General features: G+C 37.8%; 1 protein-coding gene across 1 annotated transcript; it reads left to right on the top strand.

The window, feature by feature from the left end:
* The first annotated feature begins 4,179 nt into the window (after positions 1 to 4,179).
* On the top strand, positions 4,180 to 25,687 carry LOC127640572 (large neutral amino acids transporter small subunit 1-like). Its single transcript, XM_052123202.1, has 10 exons — positions 4,180 to 4,955; positions 7,655 to 7,780; positions 16,061 to 16,166; positions 16,696 to 16,740; positions 16,855 to 16,978; positions 17,470 to 17,573; positions 17,842 to 17,938; positions 19,524 to 19,673; positions 21,340 to 21,517; positions 22,962 to 25,687. The coding sequence occupies exons 1-10, from the start codon at positions 4,370 to 4,372 to the stop codon at positions 23,015 to 23,017; spliced, it is 1,572 nt and encodes a 523-aa protein (XP_051979162.1). The 5' UTR covers positions 4,180 to 4,369; the 3' UTR covers positions 23,018 to 25,687.
* Positions 25,688 to 25,762: the final 75 nt, after the last annotated feature.

Raw genomic sequence — 25,762 nt, 5'->3', positions numbered from 1 at the left:
CCAAATCCAAAGAATAATCTATTTGGTAAACACTTCAACAGGTTTGCCCTTGAATAACAATCATTGTTTTACAACAGTAACCATAGTTTAAGCATGGCATTTTAGTAAAACCATAGTAACCACAATACTGTCATGGTTACAATATATAGTAAAATCATGGATACTGTACAGAATCTATGGTATTACTGTTATAAAACCATGGTTAATTCTATCAAAACCATGATTTCTGTTTAGAAAACCATGGTGACAGCAGTCATGTTTACTACAATATTACTGTAGTAAAACTATAGTTAATTTGCATCAGGGTCCTTAACTAAAAAATATATTTTTTGAATGACTAAATCAACATTTCATCTTAATATCTGCACTAATACGTCACATGCATCAACATAAATTGCTCTTTAAACTCATCTCAATATATATTTAATATTCGGAAGCTGTACATCACAATGAATGGAAAAACTTTGCTATTAAAATGCATATGAGAAGGGATGTTGTGATAATGCTGTTCGAGTATTTTAATCATACATGTAAATCCCACATGAACACCCCAAGCGCTTTAGTTATTGTTTCATGTCTGTCAGAATTAGCACTCAAAGGGAGTGTGTGCCGTTTCGGTTCACCTACGGCTCGGGTGATGTTGGCGTAAAAGATTAATCATGTATCAATGTATTAATATAACGGCATCTTAATGCCATTAATCATAGTGCATTTTTTATGCTCACGATAGATTACAGCCACGCTAAGAAACAGGAAGAACTTGCGTGCATGTATTAAATAAACCATCACACGCATTATTGACATACACTCACCTAAAGGATTATTAGGAACACCTGTTCAATTTCTCATTAATACAATTATCTAATCAACCAATCACATGGCAGTTGCTTCAATGCATTTAGGGGTGTGGTCCTGGTCAAGACAATCTCCTGAACTCCAAACTGAATGTCAGAATGGGAAAGAAAGGTGATATAAGCAATTTTGAGCGTGGCATGGTTGTTGGTGCCAGACGGGCGGTCTGAGTATTTCACAATCTGCTCAGTTACTGGGATTTTCACACACAACCATTTCTAGGGTTTACAAAGAATGGTGTGAAAAGGGAAAAACATCCAGTATCGCGGCAGTCCTGTGGGCTGAAAATGCCTTGTTGATGCTAGAGGTCAGAGGAGAATGGGCCGACTGATTCAAGCTGATAGAAGAGCAACTTTGCCTGAAATAACCACTCGTTACAACCGAGGTATGCAGCAAAGCATTTGTGAAGCCACAACACGCACAACCTTGAGGCAGATGGGCTACAACAGCAGAAGACCCCACCGGGTACCACTCATCTCCACTACAAATAGGAAAAAGAGGCTACAATTTGCAAGAGCTCACCAAAATTGGACAGTTGAAGACTGGAAAAATGTTGCCTGGTCTGATGAGTCTCGATTTCTGTTGAGACATTCAGATGGTAGAGTCAGAATTTGGCGTAAACAGAATGAGAACATGGATCCATCATGCCTTGTTACCACTGTGCAGGCTGGTGGTGGTGGTGTAATGGTGTGGGGGATGTTTTCTTGGCACACTTTAGACCCCTTAGTGCCAATTGGGCATTGTTTAAATGCCACGGCCTACCTGAGCATTGTTTCTGACCATGTCCATCCCTTTATGGCCACCATGTACCCATCCTCTGATGGCTACTTCCAGCAGGATAATGCACCATGTCACAAAGCTCGAATCATTTCAAATTGGTTTCTTGAACATGACAATGAGTTCACTGTACTAAAATGGCCCCCACAGTCACCAGATCTCAACCCAATAGAGCATCTTTGGGATGTGGTGGAACGTGAGCTTCGTGCCCTGGATGTGCATCCCACAAATCTCCATCAACTGCAAGATGCTATCCTATCAATATGGGCCAACATTTCTAAAGAATGCTTTCAGCACCTTGTTGAATCAATGCCACGTATAATTAAGGCAGTTCTGAAGGCGAAAGGGGGTCAAACACAGTATTAGTATGGTGTTCCTAATAATCCTTTAGGTGAGTGTATATATTACCAGTATACCGCACTCGTGACGAGCGATGTCTGAAAACCGTGCCTGTTTTGTAAAACTCTTTTGACCATCGCTGTTGTAATTGACTGCAAAAAAAGAAATGAGAAACGCAGGGAGCTCCTCTATCAGTGCCTCGTTTTCTCTTGCCATTTTCAACTACACACGCTTGCAGAAATGTGATGTTATCAAGTTGACCTGCGTGAAACACAGGCAGAGCGAATCCATCAGCAGATGCATTAGCGGAGGTTGTAACTACGCCTGTTTTGTAACTGTATACTTTGTTTTCTTGACCAAAACTTGTGCTCCAGGTATGTCATTAAACTTGAGGTGAACCGACTGTGGTTCCAATGCTTCCTGAACAGTGGTTTGCGAACCGTACAGTTAGTTTATTTTAGCGAGAACCGTTACACTCCTAGTATTTAGTAAACTCTTTATGATTGTGTTCACTGTACTTTATCCTTTACTTATAACCTCTTATCTCATTACGTTTTGAAGGTCTGTGTTGAATTTAAAAGAATAACTGGAATTGATTTGCACTTGACTTTCCCTAGAGGTCAATGCCAATGGTCTGATCAGGATGTATTACTCCGAAAGAGGTGATGCTGAAGATGACTTGAAAGCCCTATTAATATGCCTAGATGAGCAGGTAATTTGGCAGACTTTAAGTTGCTAGCATTTTTGCACTGTGTTGCACAATTAATTCTGTTATCAATTTTAATCTATGCTTGTTGTATACAGACCACAGACATGGCCATGCATCGAAAGTCAGCAGCACTAGGAGACCTTCAGTTTTATTTTTCGTGAATACGTACCAATTGTTAAGAACTTTGAGGTAAATCAACTTTTTTTATATAACTTTTATTATCTTTTACATTTCTGTGTTTCAAATCAGACAGGCAGACCAGAAGAATGCATGTTGGTTTCATTGAGACTTCAGGAGATCTGTGTCTGTAGCGCTGGAGGAAGAAGTTGTCATGAATAGCCTTCAGGACAACCTTCCGTATATGACCCCAAGAAATGTAAAACGGCTCACCCTCTCAACAGCATCATCTCCTATGTAGATGGGTGCATGCACTGTTCCCTGTTTCCGGAAGTCAATAACCAGCTCCTTTGTTTTGCGTGTATTGAGAACATTTACTCTGGCGCCACTCACCTACTCCCTGTAGGCTGTCTCACCATTGTTTGTGATTAAGTCTTCTATGGTGGTGTCATCAGCAAACTTTAAGATGGAATTTGAGCTGTATCTGGCTACAGTCATGGGTGAACTAAGTAAGGTGCTGTAATATTTCATCATCTCGCGGGGATGATGTAAGGAGGAAGTCGCATTCGATGGAAAACACATTGGCGGGCTTTATTCAAATCACTTTATTGCGATTTAATTTACACCTTTATAATCATTAAAAGTGGGCTTAGCAGACTTCTCTGAGTTGTGCCAGTGTTGAGGATCAGAGAGAAGGAGGTGTTTTTACCCATTCACACATGCTAGGGTCTGCCAGTGAGAAAATCCAGTATCCAGTTGCATAAAGTGGGTCCGAGTCCTAGATCAAGCAGTTCTGATGGAAAAAACCATATTTGTGTTAATTGATTAGGTACATTTAAGTTGGCTATTTGAAATAAAAGGGTAACACCTTGTATTTTTGATTAGGTAAAAAAAAAAAAAAAGCTTATAACAGGTACAAAATGCCACTGAATCCAGGGGCAAATATTGCCCCTTAAAGGAAAAGTTATTTTCTGAATTTGCAACAGGACCCAACTTAGTAGTTCACTAAGTAGGCATTTATAATAATCAACACAACCTAAACTAAAGTAAACTTCAAGGTGAAAGTAAAAGATTGATCTTGAAATTTTAAGAATGGATATCAGGATCCTTCAAACGAAGACTGCGATTAATTGGAAAATCGCTATTTTCACCCTGCCCTATTAAACTTTTTAGAGTAGTATAGATGGAAAAATAAATTAACCAATAATAAAATGCTGTAAAAGTATTGTTCATTTTTATTCATATAACCTTATGATACCAAACTCATTTGACTTGCTAAACCTCCCAGAACACCACATGTTTAATGGAGACTCTAGAGGGCGTTAGATACGCCAAAAACACTGGAAAGGACTGAATGACGCGCTCAGAGAGGAAAGAGGCAGACCGAAAGATGCTTTTATGAGTCTCTACACATTGACACACTTCATACCACGTTTCATTGAGTCAGTGCGGACCACGGAACTGCCTTGAAACAAACGAGCCCTGTCTCAAAGATCTGACGTGCTCTATAAAGTGTCATCTTCACAAACAGTACAGCAAAACAAAGCGTTTTGCTTTATTGGACAAGAGGTAGCAATGTCAGGGTTGAAGAAACGGAGTTCAAATGCATCCGCGGACCGGGATGAAGACGACAAGCAGGTGATGGAGAAGATGCTCTCCAGCAGAGGTGGAAATGGCAACATGAGCCGACCAGGAGACGGCACACCCGGAAGCCCAACCGCTGACATAAATCCTGCGGATGGAGAAGAGACAGTCGTGCTGAAAAGAACTATTACTCTAGTAAACGGCGTGGCCATCATTGTAGGCACCATTATCGGCTCTGGCATCTTCGTAACCCCAACCGGAGTGGTGAAGGAAGCCGGTTCGGTCGGGCTGTCGCTGGTCGTGTGGGCTGTATGCGGCGTCTTCTCCACTATAGGCGCCCTGTGCTACGCCGAACTGGGGACCACCATCACCAAGTCGGGGGGTGACTATGCCTACATCCTTGAGGTTTATGGTCCCCTACCTGCGTTTCTGAAGCTGTGGATCGAACTTCTCATCATCAGGCCGTCGTCGCAGTATATAGTCGCGTATGTTTTCGCTACCTACCTCCTGAAGCCCATCTTTCCCGACTGCCCGGTCCCTGAAACAGGAGCTAAACTGATCGCCTGCCTCTGCATCCGTAAGTATAACCTGTTACCTACCTCGCTTGGTCACACACACAGAAAAATAGTTTTTACATCTGTATATCATAACTAAGTAGTCTTAATGTGGGTTTAAGTGAGTTCTCAACGTAAATCTCCGCAGTAATTTGACGTTTCGGTTGCGACGGTTGGAATTTCACTCAACTGTCATTCCACGTGCCCGTCGCGCGCCTCATCCTTTCAGCGTGTTTTTAATCTCCCCACATATGTTTCTCTTAATTTGTCTTAATTTGAACTATAAACGATTTAGGTCACATTATTCAAAGAAAATGTGTTGGTACATACATCAACGCAGTGTTTCGATATACAGAAACAGTGTGTGTCGGAAGGGCCGGGGTGTGAGTATGTTGAAAAGTTGCTGTAATATTTCATCATCTCGCGGGGATGTTGTAAGGAGGAAGTCGCATGCGATGGAAAACATATAGGCGGGCTTTATTCAAATCACTTTATTGCGATTGAATTTACACCTTTCTAATCATTACAAATGTTGGACGACGTTGTTTTTATTATAATATGAACAGTATTGATATTCTAAAAACATGCACATCTAGTAAATAAATGAGATAAAAACGAAAGATAATAATGAAAAATAATATGTTTAATATATTCAATATTACCATGCAAACAACAGGAGCTGTATAAACTAAAATTATGAACAACAAATGATCAGGCTACTAATTCTTTATTATAGTTAATTGTATTCCATAAATTGTATCCTGCTTTGAGAGAAAGGACCATTATATGTTGATGAACTCAACGCTGCAATCAGATCTTTGACATGTATGCTCATGTTAATATGTTAAGGCCCAGTGTGATTTACCACGGCTACCATTCAAGCAATGCATCCCTCTTGCAGGTTTAAACCAGTCAGGATTTGCAGAATTAACTCAAACCCTAATTACCAATTGGCCAACAAATTCTCTCTTAGTTTCTTTGTTCTTTTTCCACTCCTCTTTCTTGAGCTTTCCTGTTTAGAGCAGATGAATGCTTGATTGGGGTACAGGAATGTGTATTCTTTGTTATTGTGGGTGAGCAAATTAATTGTACCGACTATCCACTGTAATCTCGCCCTGTTGCTTGTCTAATCCTTACATAAGAACCAACATGATGAGACAGGGAGGTAAAGCATTTTGAATGTAAGCTTTAGCTGAGTAACAACAGGTTATGGATGCTACACACTTCATGCAAAAACTTGATGTGTAGGCTATACATGCTGGATGGAACTGAACTATAATTGCATTAAATAGGTCTGTTAGTTTGATTTAGCAAAAACCAGACTGGTACAATTTCAGTCGGACTATCAACACAGTTACGTGACCTTTTAAAAAGACAAATTATTGCTTTTGTCTGACTGAAATCAAACTTTTAAAGTGTGTGTAAACACACTCAATGAGAGTTTAACCCAGTTGCTCAGTTTTATGGTCAAGTTCTTTGAGTTGAACTTCGTAGACTGGATTTTGGACTGTTGGCATAGTAGCTGACTATTGTTCCCTTGACCCATTTTCTCATGTGTATTGAGGTTATAATTGAAAAATGGGCCTCCAGGATTGGATTTTTGCATTAGTGTAAGCTGCGTATCCATGGGAGAGGCCCCCTGAGTGGTACCATGTTCTTGCCTTAGGGGAGTTCAGGGAGAAACCTCTGTCTGATGATGCCTACTTTATTAAGAATGCTAGCTGTAATGCCAGACAGAGTAATAGAGCAGTGTGTTTGTGAATGTTCTTGCATGAGGGTTTCCAAGCCTTACTGTCCTACCTGATACATACTCCCTTTTGTATTTTAGGGCATTACAAAGAATACCGGGCTCTGCCTCTCTGTTAGGTGCCCAGACTGATTTACAGCTAATGCTGCTTTTAATTGATAGTTGGTAAATCATTTTTAATAGGGAGCTTGAAGGCAGGGAATGGAGGCTGAAGTGGTATGAAATCAGGAGTTTTATTCCCTCAAGAATCAGTTTATTTGGGCTACAAACTTTTACACATTTCGTGCAAGGTATTACAGTCACCTAAAACAGATTGCAATTAGTTTCTTTATGATAAGTATTGAATGGGTTGCCATTTTATATTCATATCATTAATAGAATGTATCATGGGGAAAAAAGTACATTTTTATGTTACTGCAGAAGGTCATGTTATGCTTGTAATTAAGCCAATCAATCCTATTTGGAAGTGTGTTACATAGTAGTTCAGTCAATAGACTTTCTCTTAATAGCATTGAAGTACAATTAAGCAAACAAAACAGCACAGTAGGTGAAAAAGTAAGGCACATTCAAATTAGTTATATGATTCATCCAAAACTCATCTATACAGATAGTTTATAATATTTAGAGTCACTGAAACTTACATGTGGTGCTGCTGACAATCTCAAAACCTTTTGGCCTTTTACCAAAGTTTATTTTGTGTCTTTTTGTCCATTCAACTGATGTTTAGAGTACAAATTTGGCAGCCAAACCATTTCCTTTAAATAGTAGAACATGCTGCCACGTGTAGCCGAAATGTAAACAACACTTTGAGGATGAGGCCTTCTGAATTTAAGTGTGGCTGACAAATTCTACCGTAATTAGTTTACCAAGTATTTAAGTTAACTTCTTCTGTGCCTCTATTGTGAAAGACTAAAAATAACAAATTATTTTTCTATCTCTCTCACTCTCTCCCTCTCTCCCTCTTTCTCCCCATAGTGTTGCTGACTGCTGTCAACTGTTACAGTGTGAAGGCCGCCACGAGGGTCCAAGATGCCTTTGCTGCTGCTAAGCTACTGGCCCTGGGCCTCATCATCATTACTGGCTTTGTGGAGATCGGCAAAGGTGGGTAACACATAAACACAAGTTTAAATAATTCATTAACATAAGTTCTCAATCTGAATAACTAGGCTGAGAGTATATTTCCTCCTACCTATATAAATAAATCAACATCAAATTATATTTTATGTTGTAATGTTTATAACTTGGTTTAGAATAGAATATTAAAAACTCATAAGTTATAAAAAAAAAGAGACTGACATTTTTTACTGCCATATTTTGAATTTCAGTGGCATTTTTGCCCTAAGCCCCCCTTAATTTCTGACCTAGTGTGCCTGCGATGTTATCTTATGAGATCTACCTCATAGACAAAGACAAACACTGTGACAAACACAGATGCATTTCTTTCTTCTGTGGAACACAAAAAGAGATTTTAAGAATCTCAGAGCTGCTGTTTTCCATACAATATAAGTATAGTGACTGGGGACTTTAAAGCTCCAATAAAGACAAAAAGCATCATAAATGATCGCAGAAGTAGTTTATAAAACTTGTGTGCTATTTTTAAGTCTTCTGAATTTAAACAAAAGTGTGATAAACATACCAGCATTTCAAGATTCAATGATAATATTTTCCCTACGCTCTCACCTACGCTTGCACATAGTCAAACTTGGCGCGTGAAGAAGTCTTGCACCAAGTTTGGCATCAGTAATGTCTCATAACCGAGCACAACGTTTTAATTTGAAATGTTGCGCACAATAATTTATACAAAAAAATTGTAAACATTTCTAAAGGTCTGTTCGGACTCAGAAATGAAGATTAGCAAAGCTGTACACATTTCTTGCATGTCTATGTCATTGTCTTATGCGTAAACAAAGGTGTGAACCTGGTACTGTTGACTCTAAAATGTATGTGAGTCAGCCAGGCAGAGTAAAAATTAGGCAGGACAAAGATCACTTGTTCCACTTTTCATCTTTTCATCTCCCCAACACCCACTCCTTCCAATCTCACTGCCCACAGCTGTGGACATGTAGTGACAGATAGCGTCATTGAAAAAGAAAAAAATTATAAATGAAAACCTCACCCAGATTAAGCCAAGACTGCCAAATTTTGTCCTTGCCGTTGCTTGGGCGTGTCTCTTCTTTTTTTTTGTATCTTTTTTTTGTGTGTAGTCAATTCTGTGACCTGGATCTTTAGTTTTGTTGCTAAAGCTGCCACATGCACAATTTAATGATAATTCAGCACTGCCTGCCACTTTTTCTTTTGCTCAATTTCTCAGGATGGGACATACTGTAGCTCTGTTCCAAAACCAAGTGAGTTGCCTACCTAGACAGCATTCTAAGGCATCATAGGCATGATTGTGTACGAAAGATTTTCAGAATGTAGGCAGCAACATTAGGCTGTTTTCTGTTTCCTAACGTCATTGTTTTCCAAAGTATGCATTTTTGAGGATCTCACATTGGTTGTGTCGGACCGAATGCAATGATTGGGTGATCATTTTTTAGTCCTGTCCCTTCCACAGAAGTTATATACACTCACCTAAAGGATTATTAGGAACACCATACTAATACTGTGTTTGACCCCCTTTCGCCTTCAGAACTGCCTTAATTCTACATGGCATTGATTCAACAAGGTGCTGAAAGCATTCTTTAGAAATGTTGGCCCATATTGATAGGGTAGCATCTTGCAGTTGATGGAGATTTATGGGATGCACATCCAGGGCACGAAGCTCCCGTTCCACCACATCCCAAAGATGCTCTATTGGGTTGAGATCTGGTGACTGTGGGGGCCATTTTAGTACAGTGAACTCATTGTCATTTTCAAGAAACCAATTTGAAATGATTCGAGCTTTGTGACATGGTGCATTATCCTGCTGGAAGTAGCCATCAGAGGATGGGTACATGGTGGCCATAAAGGGATGGACATGGTCAGAAACAATGCTCAGGTAGGCCGTGGCATATAAACGATGCCCAATTGGCACTAAGGGGCCTAAAGTGTGCCAAGAAAACATCCCCCACACCATTACACCACCACCACCAGCCTGCACAGTGGTAACAAGGCATGATGGATCCATGTTCTCATTCTGTTTACACCAAATTCTGACTCTACCATCTGAATGTCTCAACAGAAATCGAGACTCATCAGACCAGGCAACATTTTTCCAGTCTTCAATTGTCCAATTTTGGTGAGCTCTTTGTAGTGGAGATGAGTGGTACCCGGTGGGGTCTTCTGCTGCTGTAGCCCATCCGCCTCAAGGTTGTGCGTGTTGTGGCTTCACAAATGCTTTGCTGCATACCTCGGTTGTAACGAGTGGTTATTTCAGGCAAAGTCGGCCCATTCTCCTCTGACCTCTAGCATCAACAAGGCATTTTCGCCCACAGGACTGCCGCATACTGGATGTTTTCACACCATTCTTTGTAAACCCTAGAAATGGTTGTGCGTGAAAATCCCAGTAACTGAGCAGATTGTGAAATACTCAGACCGGCCCGTCTGGCACCAACAACCATGCCACGCTCAAAATTGCTTAAATCACCTTTCTTTCCCATTCTGACATTCAGTTTGGAGTTCAGGAGATTGTCTTGACCAGGACCACACCCCTAAATGCATTGAAGCAACTGCCATGTGATTGGTTGATTAAATAATTGCATTAATGAGAAATTGAACAGGTGTTCCTAATAATCCTTTAGGTGAGTGTATATATATGTAGAATTTTACCCAATATTTGTGTGTGCTGTGTGTGTGTTTTTTTTTTTTTAACTCATCTGAGTATCACATCATTAGCAACATGCTAACATCAAACATTATTGTAATAAATTGTGATTTGATTCTCTCAGGAGCTTCACATGACAATCACTATGTGTACCTTTTGTTTTAATCAGTAACTTGTTCCTTTTTCCATCAGATGTTTCATTTAGTTTCCGATGTTGGGATTCCTGCCAATGTAGACAGTAGACAACAGCTCATTAGCTTTTTGCACATTTGCTTGTGAGGTAGATAACCAAACACCAAAAGAACTGTGCATTCAGTGACTCATGTGGTGGTTATTCCATAATACGATGCCTGTGAATTTGAAGCAAAGATATCAGACGATCTGATCTCAGTTATGTGAATGGCTAAAACAACACTCACCCCATTTATTTTACTTCTGAGGCCTTGCTGTGAAAGACCTGTTTAATTCACAGCGTCTTCCTCTCTGACATTTCTGCTCTCTTTCTTGGCACATAATTCTTCTGTTCGACGACTTAATAGAAGCTACCACCAACTCTTCTCTAAGTCCAGGAAAGGTCTTGGAGTGTATTCAGGGTTTATGTTTGTTTTGAGAGAGGTTACTGTTCTTAATTCTGTTACATTATTATACCTGACCTACCCAGCCATTGCTGAGATATAACAAGACACCCCAGTGATTTATCTACAATCTGTAACACACTCTGGCACTGCAGCTCGGCCCACAGAAAGGAAGTGAGCCCAGAGTTTTAGAGCCAATCCTCACTCCTTTTTTAATTATACAAGAATAGCAAAAAAGCAAAAATTTTACATAAAATTAAAATGACATAGGTCCAACAATATGCTATGCTAAATAATTAGCATAATGTCAGATAAATAAGAACATTTTAAATGTTGCAAATGCATAAACAAAAACAGAAGTGAGTTTACACTATTTTAGACTGGGCAAAATATTGTATTATCCATATGTCCTAACTAAGCACAATAAATGAAGTTGCATTTTATTATTTGCATTAGCATTGGATTTAACCTGTTGACCACAACCCTGTCACGACAGACCTATGACCCATTTTTGGGTTGCGACCAGGGCCACTGATAAGGGGGGATTTATCCTAGGCCCGGGCATGAGGGGGTAGGGGGCCCACAGGAAGTCTGTTCCATATTGTATAGCGCATTTAAACGCATTCAGCAGGAGACGTGGATATAATCCACAGTGCACAACAGTGAAAGCCGTCTGGGCAGCACACGTCAAGAACTGTCCCCACTGTCTCGTCGGTCACCTAACTTGAGGGGGGCCCAGTGAATACATTTTGTACCGGGCCCAAGAATTTCTAACTGCAGCTCTGGTTGCGACCCACAGTTGAGAACCACTGTGTTAGAGTTTTGTGATTTATGCCCTCTTAAGATTGAATCTGTGCAATATAAGCTGAGATCTGCTGTCTAAGCGTTTCTCTCAGACAGAGATCAAGCTCCTCTGAGCTGCTGTATTCCTCTCAAGCTCAGGTCTGAGCTTGTAATACTCAGTTTATACAATGAGTTTATACAGGCTTTCACTCTTACCCTATGCCTGACTGCCTCAGTCTGACAGTCACACACATACACACCCCTCGCCTGGCACTCACTCTCACGTCATGTGGCCAGGCAGCATTGGCCTCCAACGATCACACTGTTCTGTCACATGAGTTTTTCTGAGGCTCCAGTCATTCCTACACACCAGACATGTTCACAAATCCCACACAAGTCTTACTAGACCAAGTCTAAGTCAAGCCTCAAGTCTTTTTCCATCCTGGTCTCATGGCAAGTTGTAATAATAATAATACGGGACTGCAAAATCGTACTCATACAAAAACATTCAACTTTTAATCCCATCGAGAAAAATAAGGAAACCAACAAACAAGGTTATTACAATTTGTCATAACTGTAACCCCTAACCCTCACCTAAACCTACCCCTAAAGTGTAACTCCTAACCCAACCCTAAACCTAACCATGGTTTAATCGAGAAAAAAAAACGTTTGTGCACCACAGAAGAAAGAAAATTTGGGGTTTGGAATGAGACAAGGCAGGCGTATAACAAGTTATTGATACACATCAGTCATATGTATTGCATAAATACATATGGAATATGCAACCAAATTTGTTCACAGGCCTTTCCTTCTTAGTTCTTCATTACCCTGTTGGATAAGGAGGCTATCTAAAATGTAATGTAATGTTGATTGGTTGGTCTCTATGTGACTAAAAGTTGCACCTTTTCTTAAAAGCCAAGTTGTGCATTGTTTTAAGATTTCGACATCTCGTAAAATTATTACGAGTTGTAATGAGAATATTTTGCTTTTGACACAAGTCCCAGTCAAGCCTAAATGTCTTTTGGTCTCAAACCCCTGTCTCTGAACTATTAATTTAACATATTCTTAAAAACATTATTTCGAATGATTTCCTTGTTCATCAAATCAAACTTGACCTAAATAATTATATCTGGTTTGTCGGGGATGTGGCCTAATGGTTTGTACACATGCTCTGAAATGTTACACAGTGGCGCTAATACAGATGACACGACAGTTCGAATTTGGAAATCCCATCCCCTAAATTTTCCTTATTATTTTCTGTCAGCTCTCAACTCTTCTCTAAATAAAAATTGCAAAAGGCCAAAATTAAAAGATATCAGGTATCACTTTAATTAAAAGACACTTTAGGTTTTTATTAATTCACGTATCAATTATCAGCAACACAGTCCTATGATGGGGCATGATTTAATATGGGGTGGAACACAATTCCGGTTTATCATGGTGACCCATTTATTTACAATAAATAAAACAACTGATTTATTAACATTTTAAATAAAGTTGTATGCTTATCGTGTGCTAATCCTTCTGGTTGATTAAAGCCTTTAAATCTTGAAAATCAGTTGATGCCATTGTGTTGAAGCACTCCTCTGGAACATTGGAGCAACTGACATCACATTCTCAAATGAAACAAAGAAACATAATGCACGAGACTCCCTTATATTGAGATACTCTGGGAAAATATTTTAAGATATGGTGCATCACAAATCCCTTTTTTTGCAACACTTCTATTCATCCCTCTATTTTGTCAAACCTGAAATAGATATGGTGTGTTGTTAAACGAGTTTACTTCTGACCACTGCACACCTGCACTTGTTAAAGCCCAGTTTACATGGTCATCGATTTTGATTCGACAGGAGACCATTGATTTTCAATGAGGTGACTTCTGGTGACACGAGCGAAAGTGACCATAGGCTGTACATGTCAAGAGATGCGACAAAATTGAGAAAAGTTTTAATTTATGCAAATGCAGAGCGATATCACACAGCAACAGCCAATGAGAAAAGTCAGTGGAGCTCACGTCATCTGTCTCCTGTGAGATAATGGAGAAGAGTGCGGGAATGATGGAGGAGTTGTTGTCATCGATTTCACTGTTCTATATCATGTTTCTGTAACCACTTACATGGATATAAAAAACAGTGATGCGTGAAAACTGTGTCAGAAATTATCAGCATTCTGAGTGTGTTTTATTGATACATTGAAAGATCAATCTTTGTGATTATATAATGCATTAGGTATTGCTGCAGTTTATAACACTTTCCCATCCAGAATGCTCATTTTTTGCAGCAAGTAAACTGATTTCTTATCAAATTGGACAATGTACCAGAAATTGTCAACATTGTGAGTGAGTTTAATTCATAAATTAACAGATTGTTTGTCTTGTTCATGATAGGATGCATTGAGCACAGCTGTAGTTTATATAAAACACTCTCCCCTGCAGAATGTTCATTATTAGAGGCAAAACAAATTGCTTTACTGGCAATCTAGCTCAACTGTGATCAGATTTTCTAAAGCTATGGCCAGTTGTGCAGTCAACCAACAACATTAGTGCAACAACAGAAGGAACACCCACTAGTGACAATAATTATAGAGAATAGCAACATCTATCGACAATGTAATTGCTAAACAACGATGCTACTAGACTAGTTGCACTGCTAGCATAACCTGTTAAAGGGGTGGATTTTCATCTCCATAAATTGGACCCATATGGCCTCTTCTTTGAGGGACGCCCCCTTTGCTCTACGACCTGGATGTACGTCAAGGCTTGATCTTCCCCAGCTTTCTCACGGGAGTGACAGAGAGTGGGCCCCAGCATGAAAAAACACCAAGTTCATCTGTTGATTCAGTGGGTAATTCACTAGCTTTGTGTGTTTAAAGGATTAGTTTACACAAACTTGAATATTCTGTCATTTCTTTACTCGATTCCGAACTTGAACACTTTGTGAACACTTTCTGGAAAATGCACTAATTCGCTAATTTCCATGCAATTACAATGAATTGTGACTAAGGCTTTCAAGCTACAATAATAATGCAAAAGCACCATAAAATTGTTCCATACAAGATGTGCACTAAAGAACTTCCCAGGTTCAAATCCCAGCTCAACTGAGCCTTTGTGTGTGGAGTTTGCATGTTCTCTACTTGTTTGTGTGGGCATCCTCCGGGTGCTCCGGTTTCCCCCACAGTCCAAAAAGACATGCAGGTTAAGTTAATTGGAGACCCTAAATTGCCCATAGTTGTGAGTGAGAGTGTGAATGTGTGATGGACTGGTCACCTGTCCAGGGTGTTTTCCTGCCTTAGGCCCGAGGCAGCTGGGATAGGCTCCAGCACTACTTGCGACCCTGCATAAGATAAGCGGCTATAGAAGATGAATGGACAATTTGTGCACTATATTCCATGACTTTTGGAGGCATTGCTATGTGAAAGAAACAGACTGAAATTTAAGTCACAATTTAATGGGAATCTTGACATGTCTAGTACTGCTTTGTAAAAGTGGTGGTGGCGGCATAGTAGGCTAAAGCAAATATCTTGTAATCAGAAGGTTGCTGGTTCAGTCCCCACAGCCACCACAGTTGTGTCCTTGAGAAAGGCACTTAACTTCAGGTTGCTCCAGGGGGATTGTCCCTGTAATATGTGCACTATAAGATGCTTTGGATAAAAGCATCTGCCAAATGCATAAATTAATTGTTCTTTTGAGTCACATCTTTTTAATGAACCGGTTGATCCAATTCACAAAATCAGTCAGAATGATCCATTTACTTAAGTGTAATTTTGTTTTTAATACTAAGCTAATATATGACTTCAAAATACTTGAGTAATAGTGCATGACTCAGATGGACCACTTTTATATGCTACAATGGTATTTTTGTGTCCTTTTGAAGGTAAAGTAAATGATGACCGAATTTTAATTTTCCGCTGAACCTTTACAAATGGGCAAAACCTCATTTTCTTTTCCTACTTTTTCCATCCTCCTCTTCTTTTGGATGTGGAATTTTCTGGCCTTGTTCTTCGTGTGCTGAGCCATTGCCCACAACCTTCATGCCACCAACGTGAGACCTTAATAATGTCAGCACACTCATATAAAACCCAGTGAGATGCATTGTATTATAACAGCGATAAAGGCCTTGCACACCCTCACTGTGAAGCTTGTTTGTTCCTTTCATGGGAAAATATTGTGGGAATTGCAGAGTAGTCCCATGATATTATGACTTGTGCAGTTTATTTATATTACAAAATGTTCTTCACAGTACTGTAATCTCATGTTTCACGCCCTTTGTTATGTCACAGGTGATACTATTGATCTCCTGCCTGCCAATTCATTTAAAGGAAGCAATACAGACTTTGGGAACATCGGATTGGCTCTTTACAGTGGGCTGTTTGCCTATGGGGGATGGTAAGACAACAGAACTAGAATGACATTTGGAATTAAAACTAGGATTAAATCATAAAGAATTCAATTTTGATGTTTAACAGGGTAAATCACAGGTATAGTGTTACATATAATTAACATAATATAGTTGAAGCCATTGGGATGTGTGCAAAGGTTACTTAGAAATTTAATAGGATTAAAAATAGTTTTATTTCTACTTTCATTTCTCTCATATTATTAGTTTCTTTTCTCTTTTTATGAAGAAAAAAATTGTTCTTCAGGAGTGTTATGAGATCGGGAATTGTAAGGCCACATTCACATTTACACTTTTTGATTAAAAAAGCAATAATTTTTGCAACATTTACGGCTCTCATCCACTCTGGAAGGACATTTCTCTCCATCAAAAACGCTCTCTAATATGGCATTCTTTGGAAACAATGACGGAAACATAAAATGTATTAGTGTGGACATGACCAATGACTTAATTAGAATTTTATTTGAATTTGTAAGAACAGGATATGTTTGCTAATTCATTTTCTTTATTTTTTATCAGGAATTATTTGAATTTTGTCACAGAAGAGATGATCGAACCATACAAGTAGGTCAAACTAATGCTAAAAAAAAACATAAGATGTGTTTTGTAAATGAAAAGTTCTTGAGATTGGTGGTTTTTGGAAGAATGGATTGTAAAATGTTTTCATATGTGCTGCAGAAATCTGCCTCGGGCCATCATTATCTCTCTCCCCATCGTCACTGTTGTCTATGTGCTGACCAACCTGGCGTACTTCACCACCCTCTCTCCACAGGACATGCTTACATCTGAGGCTGTTGCTGTGGTAAGTGTCACCATATACTGTAGATCTCAGTATCAATATTGAATAAGTACTGAATACTTATTTGGAATTCTACATTTTAGAATTCTGCTAAATTCATGTGGATCTCATGAGCTTGTCTGTGGCATATTTCAACCCAAAATCAACATTTTAAATTAAATTAAAAAATTAATTTAAAGAAACAGAATGAAAATGAAACCTACTGTATTCTTAGGGGCATTAAGATCTCATTTGTATTGTTTCAGTATATTAATTTATTTCTATTCATATTTAAAATATTATTTTAGTTATATTCAAAATATTTACTTTGTAATTCTATGTAATGCTAGTATTTGTACTGAATTTTATATAAAAAAACCAAACATTTTCTCTGTATTAAAATAGCTAATTCCTTCATAAGGTTAATCCATTCTCTTCCTATTCTTTCTATTCTAATTTTACTTGCTGTTTTTATTCCTTTTTTTATCACTCGATAAATAAATTGTGTTTTCCAGGACTTTGGAAACTACCACCTTGGCCCAATGGCTTGGATAATCCCTGTCTTTGTGGGGTTGTCCTGCTTTGGCTCTGTGAATGGCTCCCTGTTTACCTCATCCAGGTAACACACACACACACAAACTCACACACACTTGTTATAAATATCCTGTATGAAAGAGGTCACATAAATCAGACCACTTTCCTTCGTTAAAGCTGTTTATTTGATTAATCTGTTTTGTTAGTGTGGTTTTGCAATCACCCTGCAGCGTTTTCCACTGCAAATGATCATCAGGTTATCATCAAGATAAGTTTATAATGCTCACTCTTTCTGATAACCATCCTAATTGCCAAAACTGATCTGTCTTTCTGTGTGTGCTCTTTCCCTTCAGGTTGTTCTTCGTGGGGTCCAGAGAAGGTCATCTTCCCAGTTTGTTGTCGATGATCCACCCTGACCTTCTGACCCCTCTGCCTTCTCTTATATTTACTGTAGGTGTCTGAGAGCGACCACAACACAGATACTATCGTTTCAAAAATCTAGGGAGGCGTCTTGCTGTCTACTGTCTACACCAGCACTCAAATAGCACTTCTCATATGTAGCACACAGGAGACTCAACTCACAACTGATTTCAGTAAAGTTGGATGTAAGCATGTTGCAAACTAATGATGTAGTACTCTAACAAGAATATATAAGCAAACACATACAGTATTTGGGGCAAAATCATCCCATGGTCTTGGACATCCCAGGGAATTTAAACATTTTGTTTTCCAGGCCTGGAAAAGTAATGGAAATAAATCAGATTAGAGGTAGATAGATATATCGGTTTTACAGATGAATCGGTTCCGATAGTGTTTTTTGGAACAATCAGTTATTGGCATACATCTCTGCTGATAGTTGCTGATAGAAGTCTACAGTATAACAACGGTGTTACGAATTAGCAGGGACAACGAGGGAGACAAGGTTGAGGATCCAAACGCAGTATATTTATTAATTAAACAAACACAAAGGAACACCCGCGATGGGGAAATAAACATGAACAGAGCACAAGGGCAGGAAACACAGAGCAGGCTTACAACATAAACTAACATTCATAACAACAAACAACGATCGACTGTGACTGAACGAAAAGGCAGGGTATAAATACAAGAAGGGACCAATGAACAAACAGAACTCAAAATAACATGATAAGGTGATGAACAGAAACCAGTGAGAAACTAACGAGGACAGGTGAGAACAATGAACAATGAACACGATGGCTAACAAGACTATGGAGGTACAGAAGGTTCAAAAGTGAAAACTATGGAGTGACGAAAGTATCAAAATGGAAGACAAAGGGGAAACAGAAAAACAGGACAAGGTCATACATTACAAACGGCCTCTAGAAGTCAAATTAAAACAATCATTGACACCTCATAGGCATTTGCTGTCTAAATATTTTATTCCTCGCTTGAATGTGTATTTCGTCATTTTGATTAAATAATCATGTGTTCTAAATTGAAGCGAAGGCATGCAAATAAAAATGCAAATATATGGAAATGTGCCCCATCAGCACATACACAAAACCCTACTTATGGTGAGTATAGGGTATAAAAGCTTAATTTAGTTCATATGTAGTGCAGAGCATTTTAATGGGTCAAAAAAAAATGTCCTGTTGTGATTCGTGTTTGTTTATAATGAAAAGTTTGTCATGCATCAAATCTGCATCTAGGATTGTATTCATTTTGTACAGCTTCTATGTCTGCGGCTGTCATTCTAAGAAAAGAATACGTTTTCTTTATTTTTTTTAATAATCGATTTTAAAAACTATCGCCCGATTAATCGTTTATCTGCCGTTTCCACCGCATTAATTATCGGTATCGGCAAAATCCTCTATCAGTCGACCTCTAAATAAAAACTCATGGAAAAGTCATGGAAATTGTTTTTGTTCATTTTATAGATTTTATGACCTTTGAAATAAAATAACATTGGACCTATATATATGTATGAACAACTAGGTAATAATGTTGCTCAATTCTGAATTTTTATAATCTGAAATTAAAGATTGATTAGCCTTTGCTTTCCTTTCTTTCACAGTGCATCATGACACTCCTCTACGCATTCTCCAATGACATATTCTCAGTCATCAATTTCTTCAGCTTCTTTAATTGGCTCTGCATCGCCATGGCGATTCTCGGCATGATGTGGTTACGCTATAAGAAACCTGAGCTGGAACGGCCAATCAAGGTGAGCTGGGGGGGCGGAGCTAGTTAGAAGAAATCAAAATACTTTTGATTGGCCATCTGCCAATCAATTGAGATGTATTGCTGAGAGTGAACAAGGTCATCACAGCCTGAAACCGGGCATTGCCAAAAATACAAGAGTAACACAGAACCTTTTGTATGCCCTGCCACCCCTCTCTCTCTCTCTTTCATTCACATTCAATCAATGGTATCTTCCTCTGTACTCAGTGGCCTGAGCTCATCTACCAAATGCAGAGGCTTGTTTATCAAAGCATTTTTGGAGGCACTGGAGTGAAAGAGGCCATATGCTTAAAACATAATCTTCTTCTCTCTATCTTGTTCTCATTACAGATCTCATTAGGGACAATTCATTGTCTGATTCATTCACTTTACTACTCACAAGGTTGGAATTCTGTGTCCTTCTCTGTCCTTAGACACTTTGATTGATTCAGTAATTGAGTACTCCTAATCGAATACCATTTTTAATTTGGAGAAATTACTTTTTATAATATATTCTAAGAAAATTATTTTTTAATTTCACAGTAATCACAATTCCTCTATACATTATTTTCTATAAAATATTTAAGGCTACTGAACGACTTGTGTCGTTCACAAATGTGCACAAACACAAATGTGTTTTACATATACTGTATGTATATCATTGTCCATTAAAAATTTGATTTCTAGGCTAAAAATAATATTTTTATGTAAAATATGAACTACTATAATTGCAAATAGTATTTTAATACTGAAATGTAGATCTTATGTTTAAATATCACTTTGAACCTAGTACAATCCTTTAAAAAACATAAACATTTAAATTCTAATTATATCTTAATACATAAATGTTGCATGTTGCCAGAATCACAAAATGTTTGTATCCCAATTTTTCTTATGAATTTCTTTTAATAAAAAAAAAAGAAAAGATGATCTTTTTATCATCTCTTAAAAAATACAAATAGCATAAAAGTCCTCTCCAATGATTGAGAGTCAGTGGGTTACAAGTCACATTGCATTCCTTAGAAGTTGCATATTAGGGCATTAACAGTCCATGAAGAGAGTGTTAGGCCATCTGTCAACAAGTTAAACCATTATTGGCCCATTCTACTTAAAATCTTAACTAATTCAGCAGATCACATCAGTCCTGCTGTAGAAGTTGGTGATGAAGTTTTTAGAAGGAAAATGCTGGAAGAGAAGGTTATAAAAAGATTTGCAAAGCTTTGAACCCTTTTTCCCCTGGAGCTCTTTCATAAGTCCATTGTATCAAAATGGAGAAAACACGACACAACCAAAACATCAAAGAGTAGGATGTCCAAAATGAGCTTAATAAGGACAATGAACGATTGTCAGGAGACGTGACCAATAGGCCAGCTACAACACTGAGCTGAAAGCTTATGTAATGTACATTTTTAATTTTGCAGAAATGGTTGTCTTTAATAAAAACATTTTCATTCATAAATGTTCAAAAGAAAATATTTTGGTGTGTTAAATCTTGTAACATTAACAAAATATGGAAAACTGAACTTTCTGAAGGCATTGTAAAAAGATAGACACAGACTGACTATTGACCCGACAATTTAAGCAATAGTAGTTTAATTGACTTAAATAGTCAATAACTTATTGGTACTTATATAGGTATTGACTTCTGATCACCTCTCTCTGTCTGCTAGGTGAATATCCTGCTGCCCATTTCGTTTGTATTGGCCTGCTTGTTCCTTATCGTGGTTTCTATCTGGAAAACCCCCGTTGAGTGTGCCATTGGATTTGGAATCATTGCCACAGGAGTTCCTGTGTACTTCTTTGGCGTTTGGTGGCAGACCAAGCCAAAATGGCTGTTGCAGATCATTTGTGAGTGTCTCTGATCTTGTGTATTTTTACGATATTGTGAAAATCCGATGTCTATCAGACACCCAACCTTAAAGAATCAGCAAAAGACACACTCTCACTGAGAATCCGTACAAGTTGGCTAAATCGTATGAAGTCATACGAGTTGGGTTGAAAACACTGTCTTTTAATCTGTCCACTACACCTCACAAAAAAACCCAGTGGACTATGCATAATAACTGGAACATTGCTTACAGCAGGCAATTTAAAGTACGATAATGGCTAAAATGTATGGATGAAATTAAGCTTTTATTGCCTATATATTGTTAAATGTGGTGAATTTGTACACAAGCAATGCTTTATTGAGGATGATTTAAGATGAAACTTCACAAAGTTTACCATGTAGATAGTAAGCTGTAAGCATGCTTAAACATTACAAAAAGTTGTAGCTCTCAATTAATCCCTTTAAAAGCACCACAGCTAAAAATATTAAACTCACTAGTTGGATGTTGGGCAACTTGTGGAACATCCTGTCCCATTTGTAGGATGTGAAGTCATATATATGATATTATATATATAAGTCATATATATGATAGTTATATATATATGATATTTTTGCCATGTGTAAACATTTCACAGTTTTTAACCATAGATTTGAAATTCTTATTGTTTAATAAAAAAACATAATCACTGTTAATAGTGAAACCGTTTAATCACAACATTCCTAATAGCAACATGTAAAATACACAGAAAGCTTATGCAAGTAAGATGTGGTATATTCACTGGAAAAGTTAATCCGACAATTGACCCTTCGCTAAGACGCTTTAAAAGTGCTTCTGACAAATCCTGTCTTAGCAACTGTTGCCCTGCCGCCATTACTCTGACAAGCTTTTACCTTTTTACAATGAGAGCCTATGGATGTAATGTGGTTTTGAGTACTATTAAGTGGAATTTTATCAAAATAATAAAAAAAAATTATAGAACGTTGTTGGCGGGTGGGTCATTTGTAATAGTGACACGGTTTACTCAGAAAGAATACACGCAGTATTTTTCTTTCTTTTAAAAAAATAAATACATCTTAAAATAAATCTGGCTAACTGTGTTAGCCCTCATTCACAATAGAACATATAACATCTGCAACGACACCTACATTTACTCCAAGGTAAATTAAAGCTAATAACTGTACTTTTATTTATGTGTTGATTCAAGTCATAGTAAAGGTGATAGTGAGATGTTATAAGCAGTTCTGTTCACTTACGCTAATGTTATTAGATGTGTAATATTTAGCCAAAAAACGTGTCGATCACGGCAATCTCCCATTCATTCCAACGGGGAGTTCTGCAGAGCTTGTTAGAGTGAGTGACCGTAACCAAGGAGGGCGGAGCTTAGAGAAAGGTACATTTTATGGCTATTTGACAGGTTTCAGTGTATGAAAGCGGATATTAACTCATTGTTTCTCTCTGTCTAGTCTCCTCCACGGCGATGTGCCAGAAGATAATGGAAGTGGTACCTCAGGAGTCCTAAAGACCAAATGCCCCCTCCGCGCACAAACTCAAATCTCCTCCCATCCACCCTTACTGCATTCCTCAACTGCCTCACCTCTTTATGTGTGAGCCAGATGAAAGTCTTATCCTGCTGATGATGATGATGATGGCAAAATCTGTATTAACAGTGAGATATGAGACCAGACAAAATATAGGCGTCAGGACCTAAGAGGTCATCGATTTGGGATATAGATTTTGTCAGTCTATCCCTCAACCAAATGTATTATACTGTAAACATTTATTTGTTTGAGTAATATTGTATGTTTTCAATCAGGATTTTCTGATTCTATTTTATTTGATATATTTTTTGACCATTTAAGATTTATGTGTCATATCACCACTGCAGCATCGTTATTGAAGTCTGCGAGTGGTTTTCTTGGTCATCCCTTTATTTGGTGCCTCGTTTTGCCCTGCTTTCAAATGTGCATGTGTTGGTGTGATTGATACAGTAGCTTCCTGTATTTTGCTTTCAGCTTTTGTTTTTTCAAAATGTATGTGAGGAAGAACACATACCAAGCTGAAAGCATCTCGCTCTTTGGAGGCGCCGTTGTCTCAAGGCTGTTGACGGCTAAAATTAAGATCTTCTCTTGAAAGAATTGTAAACAAATTCTTAACTTGGATCATGACATAATTTCATCGACGAACATGCACCGTTTACCATTGGCTCTTCTACAGCAGATATGAACGGTTTACTGTGCCTTTTCTGTCTGTGTAGAAATGTATTTTTTTTACGATCTTGTTGATATGACTTTATATTTCAACAGATTTATTTTTGATAGGTTATTGCAGTTTTTTTACACCATTAGCAAGAATTCCAAGGAATTTCTCACTTTTTTTGTCATAGCCATCATGAATTCCTTCTTTTTCCTCTTTTTAATATTATTTTTATTACTACTGTTATTATAGTGAAAGGCAAAGAGTATTCAAAAGTTCATCGGAATACCAATCATGCCCATTAGCAAAAGCCTTGCTGCATTATCTTACCTCAGAAAACACTGTTGTTACACTCCTAGACCTGATTTTATATTTTGTATGCCTAACTATGATTTTAAGGAGCAATTGGATGCTGTTGTTTTTCAATACAAATATACATGTAGATAAATATACGTGAAGTACTTTTTAGCACTGGATTCTGGGACACTATCCGACAATGAATTTCCTCCGATTTTATTTAATTCACTCATTTTTGCCAATTCTTTTTTTTTATATACAAAGCACAGTCAGTCGCTTGCACATTATGGACCTTTTGTTTGTTGTTGCATATTGCCCGCCAGTTACACCAGGAAGTTACAGCATGTTTATAATGCACCTTCACAGGTATAGTTTAATTTATCCTAACAAAACGTTGAGGTATTCGTGCCTCATCAGTTTGCGGACTGGAAAAAAAAAAAACTGAATAATTTGTGTGCATGACTGTGTTTTGGATTTGGATGGCTGCTCTTGCGAGATGAATGCAGTATTTTTTAATTAATGGTTGAAAGGATGTTTGTTCCTGTACTAATCAAAATATATGTGTAAAATGTTTTGTTTTTGACGGGGAAGTCTGGGTGTTACAGGGACGTTTGAGGCGTTTGAAGTTGTGGCTATGAAGGCAATGTTCTTGTAAGACAAAACGGAAGTCGTGGGACACAAGGAACTTGAAATAACATCTTCGGTTATTATGGTTATGATTACAGAAACAATTTCAAGGTTTCTACATGGAAGGAATCAAAAAGACCTTACTTTTATTATTGCTCTTATGTTTTTAGTGGGTGTTTGGATAATGAAATTTGTATTTGTACTAAAGCAGTATAACTAACACTCCAGCCAACAAAGACCATCTTATCTCATTTAAATAGTTATGTAGAAATGTACTTATACGTTTTTTATTTATTTCTAGAGTCAGACAGTACTCTAATTAATTAAAATAAACAAATAAATAAAATGGTTACTGATATTTTTCTTTACTCTCCTTAATGTGTTTTTATTTGTATATTTTTTCATGTTTGTTTTCCCTGAAATCTTTATTTTTAACTGTAAAAGTATTTTGTATGTGATGGCTTGGCTTAGTTTCCGTTGATGCACATTAATAGTTAATCAAATTAACTGCTGATGAGTCTGCCCTGCACTGACTCTGACCCTGTATGAATCCAGATGACATCACAGTGACTGCTAGACAATTATCACTAAAATCTTTTTGATATTTCTGGGAAAACTGATGCATGATAGTTGATCACCACAAATCTGACATTTCAAAGGTTATTTTTGGATTCACTTTTAATAAAAAGGAGGGAAAAAAAAAATATTCCTTAAATATACAGTATGACTGATTCTTTTGTGTAAATTTATGATGTGATATTTACAGTTAGTAAAAGTAAAATGAAAATATGTTCACATTTCTTTCAGCATTCCATCTGTTTATACACTCCAGTACAGCAACATCATTTTTTTTTTACTAGAACGGTTTCACAACATTCTCTGTTACGTGCACATAGTATTGGCAAGCATGCATTACCCTCTGCTGAAGGCAGTCTCAGAAGAAACCTTTCATGCGTGATCACTAGATGCTAAGTTCACTGCAAAACAGTCATTGTAGTAACTGGACTTAGTTGTATACTGTTTTCAACAGTCTGTCCTGTCTCTGTGAGGTTTTAGTAATAAAATAAATCAAAGAGCCTACTTTGTATGTATCTATCTATCATCACCTGTGTCTATCTATATTTATCTATTACGCTATGTCCGTCTA

This window comes from Xyrauchen texanus, chromosome 49 (assembly GCF_025860055.1).
Source record: "Xyrauchen texanus isolate HMW12.3.18 chromosome 49, RBS_HiC_50CHRs, whole genome shotgun sequence".
NCBI classification, from domain to species: domain Eukaryota; kingdom Metazoa; phylum Chordata; class Actinopteri; order Cypriniformes; family Catostomidae; genus Xyrauchen; species Xyrauchen texanus.
Note: the sequence above shows the minus strand (reverse complement) of the source record. Positions and strands in the feature narration are given on the sequence as shown.